The sequence below is a fragment of the Leptodactylus fuscus genome, chromosome 3 (genome assembly GCF_031893055.1).
Source record: "Leptodactylus fuscus isolate aLepFus1 chromosome 3, aLepFus1.hap2, whole genome shotgun sequence".
Classification (NCBI taxonomy): Eukaryota; Metazoa; Chordata; class Amphibia; order Anura; family Leptodactylidae; genus Leptodactylus; species Leptodactylus fuscus.
Genome location: NC_134267.1, coordinates 133,688,426 through 133,713,543, shown reverse-complemented (window position 1 = coordinate 133,713,543; position 25,118 = coordinate 133,688,426). Strand labels below are relative to the sequence as shown.

Sequence of the window (25,118 nt, the reverse complement as noted above, 5' to 3'; positions counted from 1 at the left end):
CCCTCATCCCACGTCTGCTTCCAAAGGCGTCTCCATCCTGGTCAATAAATCTGTACCATTTGTTTGTCGGGAGCGTTATGCGGATCAGGAGGGTAGGATTCTTTTGCTTAAAGGCACTATTGCGGCTCAGCCATACACCCTCGCAAATCTATATGCACCAAACAGAGGCCAGATCTCCTGGATTCTAGATGCTCTCCAAACTCTGAAACTTTTTTCAGTGGGGCCCATTATATTGGGGGCTGATCTAAATGTAGCTATGCAGCCACAGCTTGATTCTTCCTCCTCCTCGCAGATCTTTACACAGAGATCGCTCGGTAAGCTCCTAGGCACTTTACATGAGATGAACCTTCTTGACGTCTGGCGCATGCAACACCCTAACGTTAAGGACTTCACCTTTTTCTCGATTCCTGGCGACTCGTTTCACCGCCTGGGTTATCTATTCATCTCCCGTCCCCTTCTAGAGCAACTAACTTCATCGCACATAGGATCTATTACGGTCTCGGACCATGCTCCGGTATCCCTCACTCTACGACTGGGTCATCTGCCCCGACCTCAGTGGACTTGGAGACTCAACGAGTCTTTGTTGGACTCGGAGGAGAATTACACCTCTCTTTTGACACATCTAGAAGAGTATTTTCGTCTAAACTCTACACTGGATGTAAAACAAACCTCCGTTTGGGAAGCCCATAAGGCTTATATTAGGGGGGTTTTGATCTCCCTGGCGTCAAAGACAAAGAGGACTAAACAGAAGGAGGTGGACACCATTCTTCAACAGATAGCGGATATTGAACGTACTAGGAAGAAGTCACAGTCTTCACTTCTCCAGACGGAGCTAGACTCCCTGAGGAACAAACTCCACAATGTTCTTAATTTCAGAGCGGCTAAGCACCACCTTCACTACAGAAAGCTCCTTTACACACATGGGGACAAAGGGGGGCGCTTAATGTCCAACCTCATCAAGAAGGAAAAAGCCAGATCATATATTGCAAGCATCAAGGACTCAAAAGGGAAACTCCTCACCCGCACCTCCGAAATCGCTGATGCCTTTGTCACTTTCTATTCTTCCTTGTATAACTTACAATCAGAAGACTCTCAGCCCTCCCCTGTCCAGAGACAAGCCTTGATGACTCGCTTTTTGGACTCTATCTCCCTCCCCAAGCTTTCCCCCTTAACCTCCTCTTCTCTCCTTGCTCCGGTCTCTCTCCAGGAGGTCGAAGATACTCTTAACAGCTTCTCAATGGGCAAGAGCCCTGGCCCGGATGGGCTACCACTTTTTTACTACAAGAAATTCCGAAAAGTTCTTTCCCCCCAGCTCTCCCTTCTCTGCAATGCGCTTTTGAATGGGCAGTCCTTGCCGCCTCAAGCTCAGGAAGCCCATGTGACCCTTATCCCCAAAGAGGGTAAGGACCCAGCTGCCTGTGGCAGTTACCGCCCCATCTCGCTGCTGAATGTGGATGTGAAGGTGTGGGCAAAGATCCTCTCTAGACGCCTCCAGTCCTATATTCCAGACTTGGTGAACGACGAACAATCTGGATTTGTTTATGGCAGGGAGGGGAAGCATAATACTGCTAAGCTTCTTCCGCTAATACATTGGGCTAACCACTCTAATACCCCTTTGGTCCTGTTAGGCGTCGACGCCGAAAAGGCGTTCGACAGAGTAGACTGGCAATTTATGAGGCTCACTTTGCTCAAGTTCGGCTTCCCCTCCTCCTTTGTCGATGCTATATTTTCCTTGTATAACGCTCCTACAGCCAGGCTGAGAGTGAATGGCACTCTCTCCCACACCTTCACCATCACTAATGGGACCCGGGAGGGTTGCCCTTTGTCCCCGACACTCTTCATATTGGTGTTGGAAACTCTCCTTCAAAAAGTCAGGCAAGATGACAGAATCCGAGGACTGGAGAAAGGAGGCCTTACCTTGCACGCCATGGCTTACGCGGACGACGTACTCTTCGTCGTCACCAACCCCGAGGATGGCTTACCAGCATTGGTTGATGTTCTTTCAGACTTTGGTAGAGTCTCACGATACAAAGCTAATCTGTCGAAGTCGGAGGTCCTCAATATTTCTCTCCCATCGTCTAGAGCGACGCGTCTCAAGTCTAGGGCCCCCTTCTCCTGGTCAAACTCCCACTTGAAGTACCTTGGTATATATCTCACCTCCCGCACATCGGATCTCTATGCCCGCAATTTTCCTCCCCTTCTCGACGAAATATCCAAATCCCTCGCAACGTATACTTTGCTTCCTTTATCCTGGTTCGGTAGAAAAAGCTTGATACAGACTTATATTCTACCAAAAATCTTGTACAAAATCATGATGCTTCTCATTTTCATACCGCCGGCTTTCTTTTAAATCCCTACAGACTCTTTTCTCTAGGTTCATTTGGAGAAATAAGACCCCAAGGATTGCATGGGGGAAACTGACGGAGAAGAAGCAATATGGAGGGATCGGCCTCACGGATATTCGTAAATACTACCGAGCGAACCAACTGGCATGGTGGCTGGAGCTTACCTCTCCCATCCGTTCTCCTCTGCCGCTCTGCCTTCTGTCTCCTCCGACCTCTCCTTCTCCTTTATTGGCTCTTTGGATCCCTTCGTTTAAAGAAGATAAGACACTCCAAACCAATCCCCTTCTAAAAGGACCCATTTCCATTTGGTCTTCTCTGGGTACTGACCTTGCACCGACGCCTTCTCCGCTGATGCCCCTGGCTGCTCTCCCGGCCCTCCTTGGCTTAGTGGGCACCCCTTACCGGGATATGTGGTCCAGATTTGGGTCTATAACTCTTTTGGACATCCTGACTACAGATGGTCTCCGCCCGCTCTCGGAAATCCTAGCGCTGACCCCGAACCTCTCTCTTTCTTTCCTTCACACCCAACATCTGACAGCCTGTTTAACTCTCCTGACTCGCAACTTCACACTCAGGAGGAAACTTACCGAATTCGAAAAATTAATATCATCTAAGACTCCTCTCCTCAGAAGGGTGTCGCGCCTCTTGCACAGATATGTCGACCCGATCAGATATACTACACTGAGTTTTATTACCACGTGGGAAAAGGAACTGGGAGTCACCCTTCCGGACCACTCAATCGACTCTATCTTACAACACTCTCATGGCCCATCCAGATGTATTCGACTGCAGGAATGTCATTATAAGCTGCTCTCGAGATGGTACCGCACCCCCTCATGGCTTTACAGCAAGGGCCTAGCGCCCACAAACCTGTGCTGGAGATGTCAGCGAGAAGAAGGCACCTACTTACATATTTGGTGGAATTGTCCGCTCATTCGCCAATATTGGACTGATATACAAGATACAATTCGAGCCATCGGGCATCCTGACCTTGTGATCACGCCTGCCATGATATTCTTGTCAGCCTCGACGTCTGAATACCACCCTTCAAAACATGTCCTGGTCTCCCACCTGCTGGCAGCGGCCAAGTCCCTTATTCCCATCCACTGGCTGCAGACTGTTCCCCCTTCCTCCCAACACTGGATGCATAAGGTAGATCTTATTGCGCGCTTTGAAGAACTTCTAAGTTGGACTCATCGGTCTCATGACAAATTCTGCCAGATCTGGTCGCCATGGCTGGACCGTTCTACTGCCTCACTCACTACGCCCCCTCTATCTTCGCCTGGACCTGCATAGTGGCATGGAAATCCTCACTGTCTCCCACTGAGTAGCTGTGCTTTTCTCTGCCCTCTCCCGTCTTTTTCCCCTTATTCTCCTTCTGGACATCTTTCCTCCCCTTCTCTTTTCTCTTGCTCCCTCTCAGTGTGCTCATAGCTCTTATGGACCCCCCCCCCTCTCTCTCTTTCTTGCACTTCACTCTATACCTCTCTATCTATCTCCTCTCCCCCCCCTTCCCCCCTTTTTTCTTCCTTCACTCCTCCCCCCCCCCTTCCCCACTCCCATCCCCTCCACCCACACCCCTTCCCTTTTCCCCCCTACCTCCCCCCCCCTGTAGACAGGTCTGTTTACGCCACGGGTCTCCGCGGGGACTGCGACCCTATGTCTTCACTTTAATTACCTTTCTAATATTCTCCCTTTTTTCATCCCCTATGACCTACCCACCTGATTACCTAATCCTTAAATCCACCCATACCCTCACGGAAGCCTGATCAGTCGCACTTGTAGTCCTTATATGTTGGAACGCACTCTTTATTTACTGATTCCACTTCTGTTTGCATATTGGACTTGTTATTTTCGATATCCCTGTATCATTTGATTAAGTCATTGTAACGTTTCCTGTTACTCACTTATGTTTCCTTTCCTGTACCATACAAGAAAAACCCAATAAAACTTGTTGAATTAAAAAAAAAAAAAAAAAAAATGAAATATTTGAGGTCAAAGCTACATTTTAAAAATAAGAATGTAATTTTCCATTTTTATGGCCCAATTCTGTGAAAGGCCTGTTAGTTTACATTCACATGTGCGGTAGGTACTGTGATAGTCAGGAGAACTTGCATATCAAATTGTGGGATACATTTTCTCTCTTTAACCCCTTGTGAATGTGTAAATACTATGGCTAAATGAACATATTAGTAACAGAAAATGAAACGTGTAAATTTTACCTCCATTTTGTCTTAATTCCTGTTAAATGCTTAAAGGCTTGAAATAGTTTGTATATGCTATTTTGCCTTATTTAAGGGGTGCAGTTTTGAAAATGGGGTGATATATGGGGTTTCTAAAACAGAGGGCTTTCAAAGGGCATTAACCCTTCTGGCGCCTCCCTTCAATGGTGACTAAGGCACCATTTCACCAGTAGCACATGGGCGCCGCCATTTTGCTGGGGATCACAGGCATCTGGAGCAAGGTCCGGGCCAGCGGAAGTTGGGAAAGGATTAAAGTCATTAAAGGGTGTTGTCCCATCTCTATGATCCTATCTATACTGGTAGCTTATGTAAATTGAAGCCTTTTCCTAAATATATTGCTTTAGAAATTCTGCTTTGTTTGCCTGGTATGTGAATTTAGTACTCACATTGTTTACACAGCGTTGCTATAACCCCGGACCTATAGGACAAGTGACGTCACTTACTCAATGCTCTTGCCGGCAAGGCAATCGTTCAGCTGAGTGCAGTTTGCTGATAAAGCCCGGTCTGTTATGTTATCTCTCTATGTAAACACACAGAGAATACTCAGCCTGTCCTGTACAAGCTTGTGCATATTATCTGACCTGCATAAGTGTTCGGTGTCTCGTTCAGCCAGAGGGAGGAGAGAAATACAGGAAGTGAGAAGAACAGACTGCAGGCAAACTGCTGAGACACTGAGATGGGAAAACCACTTTAACTCGTGTTAAATATACACTCAATGTGACATAATAGTAAGACAGGGTGGGAAGGGGTTAATTAAAGAATAAAATAACACTACTGAAAACCCTCCAGACAAAATCCAGTAATATAGTTGAGTGTTAAACAAGCCATACTCCTAAACATCTTTTATGGTTTAAAAATAAATTGACAGAAATTGTACACTTTATAAAAAAAAAAAAAAAAAAAAAGAAAAAAAAGAAAAAGATAATCATGCGATCTCCCCCGGACAGATGTGAATGAGCCCTTATCAAGGTAACACTGCATGCTGCTCTATAAAGTGGGGGGCATGATGTAGTCCAGGAAACCTCACCCACCACACCCCTAAATATTATTTTGAGAAGTTAGCAGCTAATATGAAGCATGTGTCCCCAAGATACTCATCACAATACATTTAGAGAATTGATGTAACTGCCCCCAATGTCCCTGTGCCAATGCTAAGCTATGGTGGCACAGCTGTGCTGGTACATGAATTTTGCACACTAGTATACACTGCAGAGCTGTTCTTACACTTTATAACATGGCAGGAGTGTGTAAGAGCATGTGTGGTAGCAGCAGCCATGCCTGTATTATGTGGTGTCACCATATTCCACAAGCGCCACAACCTCCAGTCAGAGCTCATGAGCGCGCACAAGGGTTCGGGTGGTCACGTGATAGAGTACAGGAGTTCGAGGACGCGCATTCGCTTGCGATTAGCAGCGCGCTGGGTATGAGGCCGTAGACATGAGCAGCTCGTCACCCGTGACCGCCCCCACCTCGGTAAGTGGCCGCTAGACATCGGAAACACCTGCACACCCGCCGTTCAGGCAGCATTTGGTATGAGGTGACTTGTGGCTTAAGTTGTGTGCGCGGATAATGTCGCCTGGCAGAAGGTAGGCCTCCTCAGATAACTGCCCCCGGGCGCTATAGTGGGGCGTGTGTGTTTATAGGGCAGTGGGATCACGTTGTGCGCTCACGTATGTCATCGTGTGTTGTATGTATGCAGCGCAGGCAGGGGGCGGGTTGTCATGGCTTGTTCTGTGTGTACATGGTGGAGGACACATGACGACATGGCTTGTGTTCAGTGTCATGTATGCCATGTGCACATGCGTGTTGTGTGGCCCAGTGCGGTGCTTGATGTGTGTATCGGTTTGGGCCTGCTATGTTGTGGTTTCCGTGCTGTGTATACTATGTTCTATTTAGTCAGCAGCACACTTTGTATACATATGCTGATGTGTGGGCACATGACAGCCTCAGTGACTGCACTTCTGTCACAGTTCCTGATCAGCAGCAAAACTTTCACCTTCTTTGGAGTTATTCTATGGATTGGAAATATTAGGAAGGATTTAGGAGAACATGAAATAGTCTCATTACTTCAGCTCCTATCTGATGCTCTAAAGGGGTGGACTCAAATCATTGTTGAAGGCAAAATGGCTCATCTATGATCATGTCTGTCTGTCAGTAAAAATGAATTGTTAAAAGTTTTTCAGTGTATTTAATTCTCTAGATCAAATCAAATCAAAAAATGCTTTATTGGCACGTCCGAATAGGTATTTGGCATTGCCAAAGCTAGTAAAGTGGGCGGGGGGGGGGAGTTGGGTTAGGTGGGTGGTGGGTATGGGGGGGTGGTTTGGGTTATAACAGTCCATGGAGTCACATCTTCCTCTTCGTTGGTGACCGCTATATGGGGAGGTGGGGCGGGGCGGGTGTATTGGGATAAATATAATAGTCCGTGGAGTCTCATCTTCCTCTTATTTGGTGACAGCTGGACACGTATTGGGCAGCGATCTCCACAGTGGCCTCTTCTTCTCCCAGTAGGATGTAGAGTTTCCTCTTCTCGTCTGCAGATATGAAGTCTGGGATGTGGGCAGACAGTCTTTGGTAGTAGACGGCCCTCACAGCTGAGTATTTGGTGCAGTGTAGCAGGAAGTGGGTCTCGTCTTCTAGGGCCCCCTGGTCACAGTGCTGGCACAGTCTGTTCTCCCGTGGCTTGTACGTCTGCCTGTATCGCCCCGTCTCTATCTCTAGGTTGTGGGCGCTCAGTCTGTACCGGCTCAGGGTCTGTCTGTGCTTGGGGTGGCGTATTCTCTCCAGGTAGGTGGCCATGGTGTAGTCCCTTTGTAGGGATTGGTACACGGTGAGTTTCTTGGAGTTATTTATTTCGTTTCTCCATTCTTCGATGTACCGCTCTTTGTTTGCCTCTGTGGTCGCCTTTATTTCGGCCTTGGTTATCATCTGTTGGTGTTTTTGGTTTGGTGGTTGGCTGTTGTTTGGTTGGTGAATGTCTGGTTTGCTCGGGTGGCTTAGCCAGGCTTGGTGGTGGTAGGAGTCGGGCTTGCTCACCTGGATGTGTGCCTGGAAAGCTAGCGCCCTCTTTTGTATGGTGAGCCATAGGGGGAGTCTGCCTAGCTCTGCCCTGCAGGCTATGTTGGTGGTGTTGCGATGGACATGGAGCAGGTATTTGCAGAACTCCAGGTGGAAGTTCTCTGTTGGGCTGGAATCCCACTTTGACTGGTCTGGGTAGGTGGCTGGGCTCCAAACCTCACTGCCATAGAGAAGGATCGGGGAGATGACTGCGTCAAATATCTTCAGCCAGACCCTCACCGGTGGTTTGAGGTGGTACAGTTGTCTTCTGATGGCGTAGAAGGTTCTGCAGGCTTTTGCTTTCAGGGTTTCTATTGCTGCTTTGAAGCTTCCTGATTGGCTGAGCTCCAGCCCCAGGTAGGTGTAGCTGTTGGTTTTCTCCAGTGTGGAGCCGTTCAGTGTGAATTGTGGAGTGGTGGAGGCTTTATTGTGGCCCTTCTTCTGAAATACCATGACTTTGGTCTTCTTCTGGTTGATGGGTAGGGCCCATGTGGTGCTGAATTTTTCCAGCACTGACAGGCTTTCTTGGAGGTCTTTCTCGGTGGGGGACAGGAGTAGGAGGCCGTCGGCGTATAGCAGGAACTTCACCTTACGGTCGTTCAGGGTGAGGCCTGGGGTTGGTGAGGCCTCCAAGACTGTAGCCAGTTCATTGATGTAGATGTTGAAGAGTGTTGGGCTCAGGCCACAGCCTTGTCTGACCCCTCGGGCCTGTTGGAAGTATGCTGTCCTTTTCCCATTCACCTTCACACTGCACTGGTTTCCGGTGTAGGAGCTCTTGATGACGTCGTACGTTCTTCCTCCTATTCCACTCTCTAGGAGTTTTAGGAGTAGGCCTGGGTGCCATACTGAGTCGAACGCCTTCTTAAAGTCCACGAAGCAGGCGAATATCTTGCCTCTTCTGGTGTTGTGGACGTGCGTCTTGATGAGGCTGTGCAGGGTGTAGATATGGTCTGTGGTGCGGTGGTTTGGCATGAACCCTGCTTGGCTCTTGCTGAGGACCTCGTGTTGTGTGAGGAAGGTGAGGATTCTGTTATTGATGATGCTGTTGAACAGTTTCCCCAGCGTGCTGCTGACGCAGATCCCTCTGTAGTTGTTGGGGTCATATTGGTCCCCATTCTTGTAGATGGGGGTTATGAGCCCTTTGTTCCAGTCTTCGGGGAAGTGTCCAGCATTGAGCACGAGGGTGAATAGCTTTGCCAGTGCCGCGTGTATTGCTGGAGAGCTGTATTTGATTATCTCTGGTAGGATGCCGTCAGGGCCACTGGCCTTTTTGCCTTTCAGCAGGGCAATTCTTTCCTGTTTATCTTTTATGGTGATTGGTGAGTCCAGAGGGTTCTGGAAGTCTTTGATGACTTTCTCCATGTCCCTCAGTTTGGTGATTATCTGTTGCTGTTCTGGAGTTAGTTCTTACTTACTATTATATACACCGACCGGCACTATTGCCCTCGCTGTTAGGTTTCCGTAGTGCAGCGGAAGGACATTCCCCCCTGGCTATACATGTAACATAACTGTTGGCTGGACTACCTGATACCGCCCTCTCATACGCATGGACTCTCAGGTCAGCAGTGGAAGCGGAAATCAGCCAAATCCGATCTAAGATTCCATTCACATCAGGGAGCGAGAGTGGAGGGGGGGTAGTTTACCCTTTGGGGGGAAGGGGCCGCCAATACAGACCCGGCATCCGCTGTAATAGAGAGGCGGATGCCGGGGAGGGTTAGACGCCAGCACAGATGCCAGCAACATCGCTATGCTTCTGCCCTGGGGGTGGGAGGGAGGGGGCTTCTGCCGTTGCTGGCTTCATGCAGGGCGTCTCTGCATCTGTGCCGGCGTCTACACTCCCCGGCATCCGCCTCTCTATTACAGCGGATGCTGGGTCTGTAGTCACATATGCAAAGCCAAGCGGCGAGATGCCGCTGGCCCTGTGTGCACGCTCATAGACTAGAATAGCCTTCACAATGCGAATACAGACCCGGCATCCGCTGTAATAGAGAGAGGCGGATGTCGGGTCTGTATTCGCATTGTGAAGGCTAGACTGGTCTATGAGTGTGCACGCAGGGCCAGCGGCATCTCGCCGCTTGGCTTTGCATATGTGACCCCACCCACCAATGACGCAACAAAGCCGGAAGACAGAAGATTTCACAGCAATGAAGACTGGTGAGTATGCGACGTGGGAATACCCCTTTAAAAACTGGATGCTACAAAATATTTAGGAACGGGTTAAGGATAGTGCATTTTTTTTCCTTTTCATTGGTTTGAAGGTGCATGGAAGAATTTAAAATGTTTAGGTTTTGGGTCCAGTTGCTTGTTATGAATGAAATTGAGGCAGGATTTTCATGTTAAAGGGTTTGTCCACCAATATGAATTGTATTCCATAGGCCATAAGTATCTGATTGTGGCAGCTTCCCTGTCAATCTTCAGTATAGGGCCACTTCTGTCGCCTTTGCTATGCGCAACACAGGGCCCTCGTTTGACTTAAATATTGGCTGGAGGCCAGGACTGCAGCTCAGCTCCCATGGATTTCAGCAGGAGCTGAATTGCAGTACTGGTGCCCATCCACTACACAGGGCACAGGGTCAACTGTGTATAGCAAGTCTTTGAAAACAACTTTCCTACTACTGTGTGATCCCACAATTCAGATATTGTAGCCTAAGGATAGACCATAATATTCTTGGACAACCTCTTGAAGTTTTTTTGTTGTTTTTGAAGCCAAAGCCAGGAGTGAATCGAATAAAAGAATAGTAGTGCTTGCCTCATATACTTTCTTCCCCTTTGTGATTCACAACTGTTCAAAGACCGCAACAAAACCTGAATGTAGAAACCAAGCCTGAGGAATTTGCAGTTATCTTAGGAAAAAATGCTTTTTTTCCTACTTTGCACAGTTGAGTCATGCTTTTAGGGTACAGAGAAGGTATGGCACTTTAGAGGAGAGAATTCTACACTTATGTAGTACTTCATGAAAGTTAAGGTAACTAAGTTTTCAGTCTCTACGATTTTAATATGGTCATTAATCACCATATTACTTAGTACTTCGACTAATTCTTAAAGGGGTGTTTCAGTTCTTTTCAGTGTCATTGCGGCGCTGTAAGGAACACCCCTCTGACAGTATAGAGCTATGAACTCTACTATCAGGATGGTTGTCTTCACTGAGTGTCAGAAACGCCCTTCTGACAGTCAAGAGCTATGATAATGGCACCGATAACTCTTCACCAGGGGCACATAATGGGAACGCCAATAGTGTGCTGAATTCAGCGCACTGTTGGCTTTCTAGCGGTATATACACTATGTGATCAAAAGTATCCAGACAACCCCAAAAACATACGTTTTTCATATTAGGTGCATTCTACTGCCAGGTACTCCATATCAGCGACCTCAGTAGACATTAGACATTTTGAGAGAGCAGAATGGGGCGCTCCGCGGAACTCACGGACTTCGAATGTGGTCAGGTGATTGGGTGCCACACATCACACAGGTCAATGCCAAACGATGCCTCGCTTGGTGTAAGGAGCGTAAACATTGGACGATTGAACAGTGGAAAAACGTGTGCAGTGACGAATCATGGTATACAATTTGGCGATCTGATGACAGGGTGTGGGTATGGCGAATGCCTGGTGAAGTCATCTGCCAGCGTGTGTAGTGCCAACAGTACAATTCGGAGGCGGTGGTGTTATGGTGTGGTCGTGTTTTTCATGGAGGGGGCTTGCACCCCTTGTTGTTTTGCATGGCACTATCACAGCACAGGCCTACATTGATGTTTTAACTCCTTCCTGACATGCGCCGTAATAGTATGGCACATGTCGGGTCTGTAACTATGGCGACCGCTCGGCTATGGCGGCTGGGTGTCTACTGCTTTAAGCAGTAGACAAACGGCTCTAATGCCTCCGATCGGTCCCGTCGGTCGCCGACGTCACGTTGGCATGACAGCCGGGAGCCTTTACAAGGCTCCCAGGCTTGTCTGCAAATTCTTTCTTTTGCAGGCTGGTCTATGCAGCCTGCAAAAGAAAGGATGATTTATTGTAATGCATTGCATTAGTGATCAGACCCCCTGGGGTTCAACACTCCTAGGGGGTCTAATAAATGCAAAAAAAAAAAATTTTTTAAAAGTAAAAAAAAAAATATAAAAAGTATTAAAAATTCAAATCACCCCCCTTTCCCTAGAACACATATAAAAGTAGTTAAAAACTGTGAAACACCTACATGTTAGGTATCCCCATGTCCGATATCGCCCGCTCTACAATTCTATAAAAATATTTTTCCTGTTCGGGAAATGCCGTAGCGGGAAAAATAGTCAAAAGTGCCAAACCGACGTTTTTTCACTGTTTTGATTCTGATAAAAATTTGAACAAAAAGTGATCAAAGCAACAACATTTCCCGAAAATGGTAGAACTAAAAAGTACACTCAGCCCCGCAAAAAAAGACGCCCTATGGATCCCCGTACACTGACATAAATTTTTTTTTAACACAGTTTTGGATTTTTTTTAAGGGGTCAAAATGTAAATAAAACCATATAAATTTGGTATCCCTGGAACCGTACCGAAACACAGAATACAGGGGACATGTCATTTTGGCTGCACAGTGAACGCCGTAAAACCAAAGCCCATAAGAAAGTCGCAGAAATTCATTTTTTCTTCAAATCCACCCCATTCTGAATTTTTTTTCCTGCTTCCCAGTACATTATATAGAATAATTAATGGTGGCATCATGAAGAAAAATTTGTCCCACAAAAATTAAGACCTCATATGGCTCTGGGAGCGGATAAATAATAAAATTATGGGGTTTAGAAGGAGGGGAGTCAAAAACTAAAATCAAAAAATGCCATCGGCGGGAAAGGGTTAAACACCTTCTTGCTTCCCACTGTTGAAGAGCAATTCGCGGATGGTGATTGCATCTTTCAACACGATCGAGCACCTGTTCATACTGCACGGCCTGTGGCGGAGTGGTTACACGACAATAACATGTCTTTAATGGACTGGCCTGCACAGAGTCCTGACTTGAATCCTATAGAACACCCTTTGGGATGTTTTGGAACGCCGACTTCGTGCCAGGCCTCACCGACCTACATCGATACCTCTCCTCAGTGCAGCACTCCGTGAAGAATGGGCTGCCATTCCCCAAGAAACCTTCCAGCACCTGATTGAACGTATGCCTGCAAGAGTGGAAGGCTAAGTGTTGGTCAACACCATATTGAATTCCAGCATTACCGATAGAGGGCACCACAAACTTGAAGGCATTTTCAGCCAGGTGTCCGGATACTTTTGATTACATAGTGTAATACCACATGTGCCCGAGGACATGAAAGATCCTCTTCAAGCTGTTTTTAGCTCACTTTTGGCTTTCCCAGTATCTGTGCCCGTGCTGGAGATATCAGTGCCTTGCAGCCTAGCATCATTGCACGGCTTTGAGCCTTGTACTGTCAGAGGGGACATTTCTCATAGCTCACGGTCATCACTGGGAGGTAGGGAACAACCCCCTGTGAAACTGAAGAAGGTTATGACAATGGGCTGTGAGGAATGCCCCCTCTGACACTACAAGTCTGTATTAGAGTACAATCAGGGGGGCATTCCTCACAGCCCAGCAATGACATTAGGCTGTAAGGCCCGCCCTTCTGACAGTTGGGAGATAATTTCGGCACCGTTAGTGGCACCAATGTCTCCAGCATCCTGGTACATACTGGGAAAACAGTCAGTGCACTGAATTCAGCACACTGTTGTCTTTCTAGCGGTATATAATATTGCACATTGATGAGGACATGAAAGGTGCTCTTTAATGTAAATATGTGTGTTTTGGGTGACAGTGATGGTTGTACTAAAGGCACGCTTTCTATTAGAAGTGGGTGATTAATCGAAAAATAACTGAAACTGAACATCAACAAGACAACCAGTGTGATTTTGTTATGAGAGGGCAGCAGAGAAGCCGCTATCTTTAAAAACCCGACATCTGCTGTAACAGTATGGCGGATGTTGGGAAGGGGTTAAGTCTACCATGAAATGTATTCAGACCTTCCACCATTTTTGTAGCCCTCCTTTATACCCAGTCTATGCTATCTACATTTTTTTTGTAGATGTGTATCCAGAACTAGACACAGTATTCCAGATGCGGTTTCTCCGCATTCCAGATCATAGTCTCTCTTCCTACTTGTGTACAGCCAAGCATCCCACTTCCTTTCCCTGCCACCTGACTGCATTTTTGACTCCTTTTGAAGCTATCTGATATCAGGACCTCTAGATGCTTCTTTTCTGAAGTCCTCTCTAACACAGAATTGACAATACTCAGATAGAGGGTTCCCTCTCCCATGTGCATTTTCTTACATTTGGAAATGTTGAGCTGCAGTTTCCATTGCTTGGACTATTCACCTAGTAAAGCTAGATTTTTTTTTTTCATGTTACAAAACCCCTCCAGGGGTATTAACCCTTTTACACTTGTGTCATCAGAAAACTTTACCTACCAAACCTCCTTTGTCACCTTCACAAATATTAAAAAGAATAGGAACCAGGACTGGCCACCGAGGTTCATCACTTGTGACTCTTTTGACCTCAGAATGCACACCATTATCAACAACCATCTAGTCAGTCTATTCCACTGAACTATCCAGTGATAAAGTCGAATCTTCAATAACACTGAAAAACACGCTGTGGATATCTTAAATGTCATTAAGTGTTTCTTAAGCAGTTTTTTTATGCTGATTTCAAATCTTAAAACTGTTTTGCTCTATCAGGTGAAATTGTTAAGATATTGTCGAATAAATGTTTTTATTTTGCTTAAATAGGACTACAAGCTTCTGACAGTATACACAATTATATAATCTATATATATTCTCTCTCTTTCTTTCTCTCTCTCTCTCTCTTTCTTTCTCTCTCTCTCTCTATACTAGTATCTGCCCGTGTGTTGTTGTTGGCAACCATACACGTATATGCATTCAATTGTTGCTGGCGACGATCTGCCTGTGTCTCGGCTCTGCTACATCTCTGTACATATATGCACAGTATACCCAGGTGTGCCACGATATAGCTCCGCCCACACAATTGTGCGAGCCCATCTGAGAACGGTTGAAGGACCTGTGATGATGTCATCTTGGTTCCTTTAGCCTAGCCTGAACATAAGTTTGGTGCTAGTGGTCGTGAACTCCGGGCATTTAACTGCATAATAAGTAGCCTATGTTTCATTCCATGTCACAACCTATGTATGTGGCAAATGTCAGCCAAATCCGTTCAGCCGTTTTGGTGTGTTTGAGGACCAAACATCCAAACACACAAACTTTCACATTTATAATATTACTAGGATATATATATATATATATATATATATATATATATATATATATATATATTATAAAAGAATATTGCTGTATAATTATTCACAGATCGTGAAAGCTGACAGTGCGCTGAATTCAGCGCACTGTTGGCTTTCTAGCTGTATATCAGGGGTCAGCAACCTTCGGCTCTCCAGCTGCTGTGAAACTACAACTCCCAACATGCTCCATTCACTTCCATTGGGAGCTCCAAGAAAAGCAGAGCAAGTATGCATGCTGGGAGTTGTAGTTTTACAACAGCTGGAGTGCCGAAGGTTGCCTACCCCTGCTGTATATAAAGCTACATGTGCCCCAAGTGATGAAAGGTTGTCCTTAATGAATACAAACAAATGACCACATTCTTCGTAAAAAAACAAACAAACATCACTTTATATCTTTTTTTTTTTTTTTTTTTTTTTTTAAAGGACACAAATGCCTGGTATTCCATACGGAGGTTTAGTTTAGAGAGAATTCTCTTCTACTTTTTGAGTCAAAATTAATTGGGCATATTTCCCAAAAGAGTTGTACTGAGGAGTGTGTAATTCTTGAGTGTGTCATGTCATTTCCTAATGTACCGTACTTGCTGGAGATGTTACTCAGTAGCTGGGCTTTGCGTGTATGGCATGCACAGCAAACAAACATTATAAACTAACCTCATATTTAGTGCTAAAAAATAAGATGCAATCTCATCATGGGAAAACTTTAATACTTTTTAAAATGCTTTCACTAAAGGTATCCTTTGGTCATGACTTTGTCACCATAGTTGTCCAAATTCTCACAAGCTAAGATCTTATCAGGTAGATTATCTGCATGTCTGATGGAGCTTAAATGAAAGAACATTTAATGAGTAGATAAAGAATATCAATTACAAGTTTCACAGGTTCACTATCAAACAACTGTGCGGCTTTTATAGTGTAAAACACAACTACAATGTAGTTCAGTGCTTCTTGTATTTGTGTGTTGTAGCCTTTACTAATCCGTCTGCATCTGGCTTAAACTTGATGGAATAGTAAGTGACTGCAGCACTGTCAGTTTTTTGTATTTCGGGAATAAATCTAATTTAATTACCTTTTTTAAATTTGTAACTCATTTTAATTGGATTATATAAAGGTATCAGTTGAAAATAACACGTTGTTTAAAGGGAGTCTGTCATCAAGAAACCATATCACACCAGCCTCAGTGCTTTGTAGGGGCATTATGCAGATCATCCCTATAGATAGTCCAATAGATAATATTAATAATTTTTATTTATATAGCGCCAACATATTCCGCATCGTTGTACAATTTTTAGGTACACTGTTCCCTGCCATTTTTAGAAACATAATGAGGCTATGTGCAATAAGATATGTTAGATCCTCAGATTGAAATACAAGTGCTGTGGCAGACGCCATTGCATAATTAGAAAAAAAAGGAAATTATGCATTTGTTGGGCTGTCTGTAGTTGGCATTATACTGAGCATCATCATATCTATAAAGATCAAGTATCCTGATGAAATATTTCCTTTAAATTAGGTTATTATTAGAAACCCTTTTTCTCACGTTATGTGATTTTTCCATGTAAAACTTTGAATATTCTAGCTTTACACTGGCCACCATAGGCCGACATTTCCTTTTTCTGTAGCTTTGCCATCTTTTCTGGGCATAGACATATCTTATTCATAATTGTTTGATAGAATGATCCCTTCAACATTATTAATTTGCTTGATAAGAGGGCAGTTTAGTTGTGAAAAGGCACAAAGTGCTTCCATGGAATTGAATAGGGAGGTGGTTCCTACTTCCAACCACTGCTCCATTCAAACTGGGGTGTAAAATGCCATTGTTATTGTGATCATTGGGGTCCAAACAGACGATTACCAATCATTAAGTTATTATCCATCATGTAGCTAGGTTGTGAATGGAATACCACATTAAGGACAGCTCTATCATTCTTTTGGGGACCATAAGGTAGGAGAGTAACACAATACATGGCATTCCGTGCCGCCCTCTGTGTAAGGGCTCGTTCACATCTGCGCCCAGGTGTCCGTTCTGCAGGTTTCCGTTTCCTGCATAAAACAGAGCAGGAGACGGAAACCTGCAGGCGTCTTTCTCACCCATTGATTTGAATGGGTGAGAAAGCTGTCCGGCCGTGAGCGGCAGTGAGCATTTTGCGCTCTCTGCCGTGAAACCGAGTTTTTTAAAAAATCCGGTTTTGCAGCGGAGAGCATAAAACGCTCACCGACGCTCATGGCCAGACCCGGTCTGTGCTTTCCGTCTTCTGGCATGCAGAAGACGGAAAGCACAGAACGGAGACCAGAACGCAGGTGTGAACCTAGCATAAGGTATGTACTCCCTCCCTGGCTTTTTTTGAGGCCACAACTATCATCTCTGTCAATTGTCATGTATTTATATCAGGTGCCATTAAAGTAAAAATCTAGCACTGATGGTTGTACTGTTATGGCTGTGAGGTAGCTATGCACTACTGTTCCCCCGTATGCAGACACAAAGCAATAGCTTTAACAAATGTTACCAGCTGTGACAGTAGATGACATTTGTGTGATAGTTTTTCACAGATCCCTTATTAGGCAATGATGTAAAAAAACAAAACTACAAAAAAAAAAAAAAAAAGTAACTAAACTTTCGGACAACTTTTGATTTCTGCCAATATCTGTGTCATTAAACTTGTAATTTACTTTATTAACAAATTTTGGATCATTTCTGTGAAATCCTGCTTTTTTTTTTTTTTTTTTTACTCATTCCCTTTCTTCTGTATTGGAATTCTGTTCTCTGCCTCTCACTGAATGTTACTGTATGTGGCAGAATGGGCTGTAAAATGAGTGAGGGAGGGTCTCTTCAAACAGTTATATCTCGGACATTATAAGACATATAAACTTGCTTTTTGTGTCATATGAAAGTAGAAATTCTAAGATTTACAGCGAGGCTGCAGTGATATCTATATAATTTCCAGAGATATCACTGGTTGAGATCACAATTGGGATTGGGATATTTTTATACAGCTGAATATATATTTTATAAAAATCCAGATCCCGACTGTTTCTTCAACCAGTGATATCTCTGGAAATAATTTAGATAGCATTAGAGCCTTAGTGTCTCGTGGAAGAAGAGAGTCTCGGCTTGTCATTGCTGTTGTTCTACTACACACTGCCATAGGCCATAGTAATAGAAGTGAATCGATTTTACTATTCACTGCAATACATTATCACTGCAGTGAGTAGTATGTGTGATCAGACCCCCTAGGGTTCAAGGTCCCTACCGGGTCTGTTCATAAAAGAGGAAGAAGAAAAGGAAGAAACGTTTTTTTTAAATATTTCCTCCCCGCCCCCCCCCCCCCAAAAAAAAAATAAAATATACAAAAATTCTAATTGCCCCTTCCTTTCTCTAGATTATATATAAAAATAAATAAAAGATCTCTTCACTCAAAAATGTCAAAATTATTAAAATATAAAAATATTTATCCCATAGCAGGGTAAAAAATCAAAATAGCCATTTATTTTTTTCTTTTTTTTTCCCTCAACACTTAAAAAAAAAATAAAAAAAAATTTTTTTTAATAAAAAGTGATCAAACCCTACTCCCAAATGGTATCATAAACGTCATTGAAAACATCACATAAAAAGACACCTTACCCTCCTCCCCCGATCTGAGCTTCTCGCTACAATCCCAAACCATGATTTCAGACATCTTATGCATGCACAGCATGGAAAGCCTGTTCGCAGAACTGCAACATGACGAACCATCAACAAACGTGACTACTGTGGAAGCACTTTTACTATGCTCAATTCCAGTCTGCCTTCCCCTCTGTGTCCTCTTGATTTTCCCTTTCCCCTATTCCTCCTGTTACTTTTCCCTTTTCTTTCACAAACGAGATTGATACGAGATTTGTTTACCATTGTTTTTGATCTTGCTCCTGATTCACGCATTTGACTCTGCTGCAACAGAGCTTTTGTTTCCCTACTTTACCCCCCTCACCCGTGTTCCTCCCTGCTCCCCACCTGCCAATTATTGTTCTCTTTACTATCCTCTCCATTCCCTAACCCTCCCTCTATCAATAAAATTCATGATGTAAAAGAAAAAAAAAAAAAAAAAGCCTTACCCTGCTCCATACTTATAAATATGAAAAAGTTACAGGTGTCAAAACATCGAGACACACACATTTTTATTTTGCAAAGTTTTACTTTTTTTATTTTTTATTTTTTTTAAACATTACCAATGCTATATAAATTTAGTATCACTATGATCATACTGATATAGGTAACGTCATTTTTACCACATAGTGAATGCCTTTAAAATTTAATCCATAATAAATTGGTGCAAATGTGTTTTTTTTTTTTTCCCCATTTCCACCTCATTCTGAGTTTTTTCTTTTCCAGCTTCCAGTACATTGTGCAGGATATTGAATGGTTTCATTACAAAGTACAATTTGTCCTGCAAATAATAAGCCACCATGTGATACACAAAAATGAGAATTGGCTGGGTCGTTAAGAGGCTAAAAACAGGATGTGTGGTGGAAAAAAAATTAAAGCCATGTAGTTGTAAAACATTGATTGAGGTAAAAACTGCGCTTGTCCAAATAAAGCTTTACGCTGCAAAATTGCCACCCTGCATTTAATAAGCATATGGTTTGGGGGATATTGTCACTCCTTAGGGAGAGACCACCATATAGGTGTGTGGAGACTTGTTAAGCCTTTAGCACTCCACTTTGCAAGGAACTATGGGAAGAATATGCAAATCTGCCTTCCATGATGTAATTAGGAAGACAGTTGCTGCCTCATTGTTGCAAACCAATAGAGGGCGCTCACTGGAATGTGCAAGCCCGTCTTAAGACAGGATTCCAGTGAAACAACCCAATAATGGCTGCTCCCTTTAGCCTCATGCCGACCTTCCAAGAGGCCTTTGTTTAGCAATGACGCTGGGATTAATACCAGGTATAGTCTCTCAATCGAGGACAGCTGTTTCGATCTGGTTGGATCTCATCAGCCCGATGTAGAGAGGACTATAACCTGGTATAGGTGAGAGGCTTAGACAGGGTTTGGGGGATATTGTCACTCCTTAGGGAGAGTCCTCTCTACATCGGGCTGATGAGATCCAACCAGATCGAAACAGCTGTCCTCGATTGAGAGACTATACCTGGTATTAATCCCAGCGTCATTGCTAAACAAAGGCCTCTTGGAAGGTCGGGCATGAGGCTAAAGGGAGCAGCCATTATTGGGTTGTTTCACTGGAATCCTGTCTTAAGACGGGCTTGCACATTCCAGTGAGCGCCCTCTATTGGTTTGCAACAATGAGGCAGCAACTGTCTTCCTAATTACATCATGGAAGGCAGATTTGCATATTCTTCCCATAGTTCCTTGCAAAGTGGAGTGCTAAAGGCTTAACAAGTCTCCACACACCTATATGGTGGTCTCTTCCTAAGGAGTGACAATATCCCCCAAACCCTGTCTAAGCCTCTCACCTATACCAGGTTATAGTCCTCTCTACATCGGGCTGATGAGATCCAACCAGATCGAAACAGCTGTCCTCGATTGAGAGACTATACCTGGTATTAATCCCAGCGTCATTGCTAAACAAAGGCCTCTTGGAAGGTCGGGCATGAGGCTAAAGGGAGCAGCCATTATTGGGTTGTTTCACTGGAATCCTGTCTTAAGACGGGCTTGCACATTCCAGTGAGCGCCCTCTATTGGTTTGCAACAATGAGGCAGCAACTGTCTTCCTAATTACATCATGGAAGGCAGATTTGCATATTCTTCCCATAGTTTAATAAGCATAGTGAGAATGATATTTGTATAGTGCTAACATATTGTACAGTACTTTGATGTGTGTGGCCAGCTTTACGTGCTCTGTAACTGTCATCATCTTCCTCATTGTACTGCTGTATAGCAGCAGGAGGTCTGCTAAATTTTTACTTTAGCCTTCTGTGTGAAAGAGGAATAAAGCCTCAGAAATCTTAACATTTATTGTACATTGTTACTGAAAAGTTTTTAAAGAACTTGTTGGAATAAAACTAGATCTTTTCTTTTTCCCACAGGACTGAAATATACAGAATTCTTCATGGATATAGTTGACACATTCAACCATTTAATCCCTAGTGAACATTTGGATGATGCCCTATTTCTAGGCGATAACCTAGAAAGTGAAGGCTGTGACGAATTTGCCACAAGCCAACATGTTATTGAAGACTCCTTGAAGAACATGCTTAGTGACAAGGATCCTATGCTTGGATCTGCAAGCACCCAATTCTGCCTACCAGTTTTGGACAACAGTGAACCCAATTTCCAGTTACCAGCCTCAGCAGGTGTGTAAATGTATGAGAATTTATATTTTGAAAGCCACATGCTAAAGTTCTAATATTAGTGTAAGGTCATTGAATACAAGTAAGACCTCATTGGTAAAAAAAAAAAAAAAAAAAAGTGGCTCCTAATGAAAGGTAGCTTTCTATAGATTAAGAATTGTTTTTTAAAGAAACCTAAGGGCATGATCTGGGAATAATAGCCATTCTGGTATAACTCCCAGGGCCGGTTTTAGACAAAGAGGGGCCCTGGTCAAAATTAAAAGTGGGACCACAAATGTTGAAACATTGTACCTACTACATAAGCATACTGTTAATTTGATGTGCTGCACTGCCTGTCACTTATATTTACTGGAGTGTTCCTAAGGTCTTTAAGGCCATGGCCCCACATAACTCAGCATTTTGGCTACAGCAGAAATACCGCAGTAAAAAATGCGGCGTTTTACAGTACTTGCAAAGTGGAGGGGATTGTGGCTAATCCATTGCACAGCATGTCATTTATACTGGCAGACACACTGGCGTTTTCTGTATAAGAATAATAGATGCAGACAGTCCGCAGAGGCAAGCTCTGAGATCACAATTAGAAATGATTCAGAAAAATATGCGATGTCTTTCTGCACCTCTACAGGTTCCTGGCTTGGCAATAGTCCTGGAATACCAGGAGACTGATGCAGGTGAAGTACATTATATAGGATGTGGCGGTGGGCGCTGCAGCATCACATGACCCTTTGTTACTGGCCATTTTCAGGCTACCAAGGCTTGGTGTTTCACAATGAGATTCAACAAGCCAACTTGTAGAGAGAACGTATGAGTAAACTGCCGACATCCCCGTACCTAGTCTTCTGTACAGACTGAAGATACTTCCCCATAGGATAAGTGTCCGCTGCGGATATCCCATTGTAGGAAACCAGCAGAGGATTTTCCTGATCTATTCCCCAACAATGCTTAGAATGACCTGCAGCATAAGCGGACATGAGGCTGCAGCGAGACATTGTGCACCTCAGGTCAGATTATGCGGTGGAATTTATTTAGATCTCATCCACTTTTCTGCTATTGCACAATGCAGCAAATCAGCCACCGACAAATTCTCAGTGTCTAATCCTCTGCATGTACATCCTGTGTAGACTTAATTGAAAAGGGGCTTTCCTATAATCATATCTGGTCATTTGTCCACAGAATTGGTGTGTGTCTGATCATGTGTCTGATCAGTGGTGTTGTGTGACTAAAATCGCTATCAATCACACACACACACACACACACACACACACACACACACACGGTCCCATGTTCTTCTGTCTCAGTGAATTGGTGTTCATGTGCAGTGCCGTTCCTTTCAAAGACTATGGGACAGACGTCAACAGCTGACCTCTGCTTCCTCCATCACTTCCATACACTTTGTACTGAGTGGCAGTGTGTTCACTCGCCCACCAAAACTATTGATATGGGAGAACACAGGACACCTGACCTCATGACAAAGCACTTAGGCACTTATCACCTATTTTAGGTTAGACATTTTGATTATCAGAAAACCTGTTTAAAGCTGGAGCCCCTTGTTGCGTTAACACAGCTTTTTTGTTGCAGATTTTGCTGGGGGTTTTTTTGCTTTGTTTTTTTGAGCCACAGCATTTATGACAGCTGCAGAGTGCCAGCAAACTGAGTAAAATGTCATTATTTAATCTCATCTACAGCAGGCTAATTTTAGCTGTAGAATCCTGAGCATTAACACATATTTTTAATAGGGCAAGAAACTGCAGAGAAAAAAGCAGCAAACGCTCAATGAAAAACACTGTGGAGAAAAAACCTGAGCTTTTGCAGTTTTTTTTTTCTCCAGTGTTTTTTTTTTGCAGAGTTTTGCTGTGCTTGGCCTAATCCCTAAAGTAAAACACATAGGCACACAGCCCACTCACGTTGTTCACCATATTTTCCAAAGACCACCGTTCTCAGCTGCAGATGTATGGGTAAAGAGCCCTCTTGGCTAGGGCAGCGAAACTGGCAAAATTACTTGAAAACCCAGCACGCTGTCAGCTTGAATCTTTGTATAAAACTTAACTTTTATTCCATGTGTACAAAAAGTAGTTTCAATTAAAAATCCTGAAAAATTCAATTTCATGATGCGCAGAAGATTAGAGCTTACGCGTTTTGGGGCTCTCGTCCCCTTGTAGAATTTGCTCCTAGCCTATACCTAGTTTTTAAAGAAAGGGCATCTGGGAATAATAACCAAGCCAGTATAACTCCTCCATAAGGATGAGGTTCCTATCCACATAGAGCTGTTTTGTGGTTTATTCCTCTCATCATTGCAGTACGAGGAATTGTCTGGCTGTGGGTCTAGGAGCAAATTGCGCTTTTATTATTTCCTGTACATTCATTCCCTAGATTTAGCTGACTTTATGTGTAGTAGTAGGTAGATGAGAGTAAGCCTCTGCCAGACATCACTGAGACTGACGCTAGGTTCACACCTGCGTTCAGCTGTCCGTTCTGTGGTTTCCGACTTCTGCATGCCAGAAGACGGAAACCACAGACTGGGTCCGGCCGTGAGCGTTTTATGCTCTCCGCCGCGAAACCGTTTTTTTTTTATCCATACACAGAGTACTGCATGTCCGACTCTGTGTCTGGATTATAAAACCTGGTTTCGCGGCGGAGAGCCTAAAACGCTCACCGCCGCTCACGGCCGGACAGCTTTCTCACCCATTCAAATGAATGGGTGAGAAAGCCTCCTGCAGGTTTCCGTCTCCTGCCTCTGTTTTAGGCAGGAAACGGAAACCTGAAGTACGGAGTGCCGGCGCACATGTGAACGAGCCCTTACAATCAAATCTTAAAATCAACATAATGAGTGCCATCTTTTGTAGGTTGTTTGGTTTTTACTAAAATATGTGAATACAAGTAATCTGAGTGCCTGATGCTACGTTATTCAATTCCATTTTAAAAGCAAAGTGTAATAGCTTTGTTGTATGGATTTGCTACAGTTCGCAGCATGTAGTCATTTATGCTTTTCTTTTATCAATAATCACATGGCTTCACTTAAAGGGGCTCTGTCAGCAAAATTATGCTGTATGAGCCCCACATATGCGTGAATAGCCTTTAAAACGGCTATTCAGGCACCACTAATCTAATTTTAAACCCCCCGCCCGTTTTAAAATAAAACTATAAAAACATATATGTAAATGATACCTTAACATGCACGCTGGGTGGTCGTGCCCGATCCGACGTCATCTGCGGTCCCTCCTTCCTCCTCTTTCTTCTTCCAGCGACGTCCTCCTGTCCTGGCTCTTCTCTGCCTTCATTTTCCTTTCTTCCGGATATGAGGACATTTGCGAGCGTTCTGCGCATGCTCGCATAGTTCTAAGGATACTTAGAACTAAAACAAAAATGGCGGTGGCGCGTGCGCAGTAGCGCTCTGGAGGGAGTGCTACAACGCACGCGCGGGATTTGAACACAACCTGCCGGAAAAACAGAAGATGAGGGCGGAGAACAGGACAGGAGGCTAGGCCAGGACAGGAGGACGTTCCTGAAAGAAGAGGAAGGAGGGACCGAAGATGACGTTGGATCGTGCACGACAGCTCAGCATGCACGTTCAGGTATCATTTACATCTATGTTTTTATAGTTTTATTTAAAACGGGTGGGGGATTTAAAATAAGATTAGCGGTGCCTGAATAGCCTTTTTAAAGGCTATTCACGCATATGTGGGGTTCATACAGCAACATTTTGCTGATGGAGCCCCTTTAATATGTTAAGACTGCCAAGCTCAAGATGTAAAACAATGATTGAAAAGATTGATTCACTTTAGTTTGAGAAATGTTTCAGACCTAATTACAAACAAGTATATGTGCACTTATTAACTGTACAGATACATGAACCATAAAAACAAGGGACACTTTGGCTAGGTCCACATTTGTATTTGGGTTTCCG

General features: G+C 44.1%; 1 protein-coding gene across 1 annotated transcript in view; it reads left to right on the top strand.

The window, feature by feature from the left end:
• The first annotated feature begins 5,959 nt into the window (after positions 1-5,959).
• Positions 5,960-25,118, top strand: part of PHF3 (PHD finger protein 3) — a 54,693-nt gene continuing 35,534 nt past the window's right edge. Inside the window, exons 1-2 of the mRNA XM_075268373.1 lie at positions 5,960-6,061; positions 20,951-21,217. Coding sequence (XP_075124474.1) covers positions 20,974-21,217 — 244 coding nt within the window. The 5' untranslated portion in view covers positions 5,960-6,061; positions 20,951-20,973. The remainder of the gene's footprint in view (positions 6,062-20,950; positions 21,218-25,118) is intronic.